Source organism: Natrix helvetica (genome assembly GCF_964273705.1).
Source record: "Natrix helvetica genome assembly, chromosome: 2".
Lineage (NCBI taxonomy): Eukaryota > Metazoa > Chordata > Lepidosauria > Squamata > Natricidae > Natrix > Natrix helvetica.
The window spans coordinates 57,348,089-57,354,088 of NC_138552.1; the positions used below are offsets into that span (position 1 = coordinate 57,348,089).

Below are 6,000 nucleotides of genomic sequence, written 5' to 3' on the forward strand. Positions count from 1 at the left end.
TTGGCCTTTGAAAATACTCAGGATGAGGTATGGATAGTATTACATAGGCAACATTAGACAATTTTACTGCAGCCTAAAGGGAGATGTCAAAAAATAATAATCTTGGATAAACAGAATGTCACACTGTTGCCAAGAAAATTGCACAAATGGAAGTTCCCATGAAGTCAACGATACAGGTAAACCTTTCTTGCCATCTGCCTCATTTAGTGACCATTCAAATTGCAATGGTGCTGAAGAAAAATAACTTTATGAGCAATGTCCACATGTCGGTGCATGTTGTCCTGTGCCTGTCTTGTTATCCTTCCTTCCTAACCCTAACCCCCCATAAAACCGAAAAACCAATGAAAAAGTAATTGCAGGAGAATAAGCGTTAAAAAAAAGTCAGGCAGAGGAGAAATTGACCCCATGGATTATTTAGGTTTCCCCCCAACCCCCACTCGCTCCTTTTTTTCCTTCCATTCACAAAGTGTAGAGACTGGACAGGAAAGGATTACAAGAGAGTAAGGGAGACACGCATGGGTCATCCTGGACTCCCAGTCCCAAGCACAAGTCTTGTACATTACAGGCAGCAGCTGCCCAGGTTAAATACTTATTTAGATTCAAGTTATTTGTAGATGAATAACTATAGGCAATTAAGCTAAACATTTAATAATGATCAGAGCTCTTTTTAATTAAGATGCAAAACTTTTTTCTTGAATTGTCAGATTTTGAATAAGCTTACTCTCATCTTTTTTAAAAAACCACATTGTTTACAGGGTGTATTTGATCATCGAATGAAATGTTGGCAGAAATGGCAAGATGCTCAAGTCATGTTACAGAAAAAACGAGAGGCTGAAGCTAAACTTCAGCTTGCCAACAAACCTGACAAATTACAGCAAGCTAAAGATGAAATCAGAGAGGTAAATTTTATAATGCAGTGCCTTTTTAAATAAAAAAAACCTTTCTGTTCTTCATATTCTTTGCCTTTAGTGCATTTCAAATATGGTTTTAATCATCATTACTTCAATTATTATTACAATAACAGGAATTTCATACATTTTCTTAAATGTATGTGTATATAAATGTATTTGTGTTTTACAAACTGAATGCCACTTTTTAAAATAAAAAGTTACAGCATTTAGACTGAGCCAATTTATATTAGGCTATATGAAACTCTCATTTCCAAAATATAAATTTCTCACTCTCAACTTTACAATTGCATATACATATTTTTCACTTGTATAGCATACTCTATCAACATAATGTTAAAAGAGCTAGAGAGTATCATAATCATAATCTCTACACTTTTTTCTGTTATGCTTCATCAAGGAAATCGAAGAGGTAGGAGAACATATGTTTCCTGTTCTTATTTCTTACATTGAATAAGAATTGTTAATATTCATTAACAAGCAAATCCACCTCTACATTTTTCTTAAATACTAGACATATTTTTTAACAAAGTAGCATGTCTTCAATGAAGATTTTATACTTTTATGAAAATGCTCAATAATCAGGAGAGCACTAAGTATTCCAGTGGTATGATAAGGATTAAATGACTGAGAATGGATAGTGGGTTTTGCCTATTGTTTAGAGTAGCATAGACTTGTAGTTAAAATGTGCATAAGGAGGGAACAGTTTACTGAAAATATTTTACATGTAATTTCATATAATTTGGATGCTGTTTGCATTATCAGATTTGTGTGTGGCACAGAAAACCAACATATGCTCTGTAAAAATATTTGTTGCTTTTCTTAAATGACTCAGCTACTGTAGAATTAAGTTTCTCCATGGTATCTACGGGAGAGTCCAGAATGGGTTATTCTAGTCTGCTAGCTCATTGACTGAATTGAAATTCTGAAGATATGCCTCCTTAGCAATGGTCCCATCTTTCAATTCAATCTCAGCTCGCAGGACTGGTTTTCTTGAGCTCTCAGCTGAAGTTTGAAAGATTGTTGGACTTCTAATTTAAGAACATTAAATATCAACATAAATTGAAGGAAGATTGGATCGCCGTGGTGAGGAGCGCTGTAGGCACAGTTGAGGGCTTAATTAGCCCAATTTAGAGCGATTGCCGCTTTTAGGTGGCTGAAATCCGATATTTACCTCAGGAAACAATTTAAGACTGTTAGGATGATCTTCACTTCTAACTACTAACAATCTTGTGTGAGTGATTGTGCAGCAGCTATAAGGTGCAGGGAGACGAAAGTGACAGGTGCCCTGTTTGTTCATACTGGCGCCAAATTTAAAGTGATGAGAGTGGCTGAGGTATCGGGGTCGGCTAACCAATTCATCTGTTAGCCAAACGTTTGTACTGAAGCAGCGGTTGACGGAAAATTGAGATTTCAGTTATTCTCCAGAATTCTAATTCTTCAGAGTCAGTTCTTTATTAACACAATCCATAAATCTAATAAATAAATAACTGCAGACTATTTTTAAAAGTCTAATATTGAAACTTTTACAGAGTATTTTTTTAATGAATTTCGATTTAAATTGCTTTTGTCAGGTTTTCTACATATCAACATTCTTCTATCCATTGTCATAGTTTCCTTTGAACACTTTTCCATAATTATATTTGAGTTGGAAACTTTTACTAGAAAATTTGACATATTCACTGCAATCACTATATTTTTAAATTGATCTTTAATTTTATATATAAATTCTGTTTAGTGGAAGGAGCCTTTTTAGGGATGATAGTTCCAAATACCTGACTGTATGTTGATTCATATACGAGTTATTCAAATAGAATTGAATATGCGCGCACTGGGAAGTTGATCTGGTGGTCCTGCACACATGAAGACCAGCTGGCCAATGCGCCAGAACCTGGAAGAGCAACGGAAGATGGCTCTTGTGCCCGGAGAGATGGCTCTGTGTGCCACTTTCTGCACGCATGCCATAGGTTTGCCATCACGAGCCTCGGGTATCTAACTCCAAGACTACTGTAGTTTCATACTATATGTCAAATATAACAGATACATGAAAGGCTGACGTAAATATTAAGCATTCCTAAATCTGAGAATAATTTTTTTAAGTATATTGGGAGATAGAATTTATGCTATAGGTCAGTGGTCTCCAACTTTTCCAGCACTACGGACCAGTAGCGTGGCAAAAGAGGGCATGGTTGCATGTGCGCGCCTCTTGCACAAATGCACCCTCACACACTCACCGTCACTTGCATGGCCTGCTTCTCAACAGGCCCGCACTGGGCCATAGAGTGAGGGTTGGAGATCCACGTTATAGATCTATTATTATTAGCTGTTATTTTATAGGAAATTGAACAACATATTCTGGAACTATCATTAGAAGTTTAAAAAAAATATTTATTCATTTATACATTCACTCTTTAAAAAATAGCCATATGCTTAATTATATGTGTTTAAATTATATGCATTTTTTTAACTTTTAGTGGGAAACAAAAGTTCAACAAGGAGAGAGGGATTTTGAACAAATCTCCAAAACAATACGCAAAGAAGTAGGACGATTTGAGGCATGTATACAGGCTGTTGTGAAAAAATATTTATTAAATGGATCTTAATGAAATAAACTTTGGCAAGGTTGTTCAGTGAGTAAACACATTAATTCTTTTTTACTCTCAGAAAGAACGTGTGAGAGACTTCAAAACCGTTATAATCAAGTACTTAGAATCATTAGTGCAAACACAACAGCAGGTAAGATTATCTTCAACTAATCATAACACATTTTAAGAGTTTTACTCAATGAAATTCATTAGACGTTTACATTAAAAGAATTTTGGGTAGCCGTGCATGTGTATATGTACATATATATGCATGTGTACACATGAAATGCTGTTTACTACTTTTTCTTTTTTTTCCTCCCCAGCTGATAAAATACTGGGAAGCATTCCTACCTGAAGCCAAAGCCATTGCCTAGAAAAGACGACTTTCCAATATGAAGATTCTTTGGATGTTCTCCCAGTTGAATTCAATTCCACAATGAAATCACTTTAAAATCATCCAAATAAACCACTATATATTTTATGAATTTAACATGTGGCTTTTTATATACTATAGCATCTTATTAACAGCTGCATGTCCTGACCTTCTTTGGACTGTGGCATGACATTCTGCAATACTTGCGAATTGAACACTATTGTGTCTTAATATTTGCACTAAGATGTGCAATGCAAGGCCAGAACGTTATTTTTGTTCTTTACTATAAGTTCTGTCTACTTGATCTTTATGAAATAAATTGCATTTATTAATGTTCACATACACATTCCTGTAAATAATCAAGATTTTGTGATTACAGTAATAAAGGGATGTATCTTGTGCAACATTAATCATCACCTGTGTTAAATTCGTTCTTCATTAATTGATTATAAACTATAAACTCTGAGTGAAATAATTGGTATTTAGTAGTTCTATCAGTTTTATGCATATGAAAAGTATTTTCAAAATTAAACCATTGCACGTAAATGCCTTTTATTTGGCCTTAACAAAAATATCGGATACTAAACCATAAAACTCTTACAATTTACAAATCAATTTGTTTGGATTGTTTCAAACTGATATCATTCTAGTAACAAGGCTCCTTGATCCAATGAAGACTTCTGTCAGGGAATAAAACTGAAGACTCAAAGTTCTTCTACTTACATTCTTAGGCTATTCTAAGGGATTTCCTGTTTTTAAAAGCACATTTACAGAGTTAAAAAAAGAAGGTAGTCCTGAAATTCTGTAGAGCCAATTATTCAATCAGATAACATCCAGATATCTATTTTAGGTTTTTTAAAGTCACTATAAAATTTGGAAAATGGCATATCTTTTTTTTTAAACGATTCTGTGAATTTTTTATGTTCCTGAAAGATGTATAAATTCTATGGTTTGAATATTTGTCTCAGTGGAAACATGAATTTTGCCATCTTCACTTCCTCTGAAGAAATATGATGATGGTTCTAGCTGTTCTAACTGGCAGGTATTTTGGCAACTTGTGTTATTTCTAGGGTTGCAATGTTTTAATTCCTTATCCGATAAGGCTTATGAGATAGATTTACACGTGCATGTAACAATTGCTTGAATATTTTATTAATCAGTCCTAAAGTGGAAATCCCACATAGAAGATAACAAAACATCCCAGTAAGCTCTATAATTTTGATGCATTTGCCTATTACTGGGTGGAGAATTTACAGGCTTGTTCTATGAAAAAGTATGATTGTGTCGTTACAGGACAGCTTTTTTCCCTAATGTTGTCTTTCAATGGCAGTATTTACCTGCATGATTTACTACTGCAATATTGCAGCAATTTTTTTTGCCCTTTCTGAATTAACCAGTGGAATAGCCAAGGTTGTTGATGGCATTAAATTGTTTGGAATGGTAAAACAATAAGAAACTGCAAAGAGCTCCAAAAAGGATGTCCACACATTAGGGGATTGAATATCAAAATAGCAGATGTCATTCAATGTGAGCAAGTGTAAAATGATGCATATTGGTGCCAAAAAGCCTAACTATTCATGCAAACTAATAGGGTCAGAGTTACATCAGAGTTACATGTAATCACACTTGCAATTTACTACCACAAGATACAGGGGTGGCTAGCAACTTGGTTTGTTTCCAAAATGGTTAGACCAACCAACTCATGGAAGACATGGGGATCAGTGGCTATTAGCCTTGATGTCAGTATGACTGTCTGAAGGCTCATTGCTGAGAGGTCTGTATGCTTCCTTGGACAGTTGATTGGCCACTGGGAGAATAGACTCTGAACTCAGTGAATCCAATGCAGCAGGGGATTTTTGAATATCTCCATTATTCATTTACCAGACTTTCATGTAAGTCATACTAATATACTGTATAAAGAGAATAAGTAAAATAAAATTTGGTGCTTATTCATAAACAAAGCCATCAAATATGTGGTATGTTCGTATGAAAAAGTAATCTCCATTCCACCCTGCTTTCAATCAACTCAAAGGAAAAACTAAGCCAATTTTGTGAGAATTTAATTAAATAAATGGGCTGATTGTGATTGATTTTATATAACTCTTAACAAACTTTAGCTCCTCTCATCACAGTG

At 34.6% G+C, this 6,000-nt stretch overlaps 1 protein-coding gene across 1 annotated transcript in view; it reads left to right on the forward strand.

Annotated features, from left to right (window-relative positions):
- Positions 1 to 4,282, forward strand: part of SNX2 (sorting nexin 2) — a 28,737-nt gene extending 24,455 nt beyond the window's left edge. The window contains exons 12-15 of the mRNA XM_081943547.1: positions 756 to 899; positions 3,383 to 3,467; positions 3,577 to 3,644; positions 3,817 to 4,282. Of these exons, the coding sequence (XP_081799673.1) occupies positions 756 to 899; positions 3,383 to 3,467; positions 3,577 to 3,578 (231 nt within the window). The 3' untranslated portion in view covers positions 3,579 to 3,644; positions 3,817 to 4,282. The remainder of the gene's footprint in view (positions 1 to 755; positions 900 to 3,382; positions 3,468 to 3,576; positions 3,645 to 3,816) is intronic.
- Positions 4,283 to 6,000: the final 1,718 nt, after the last annotated feature.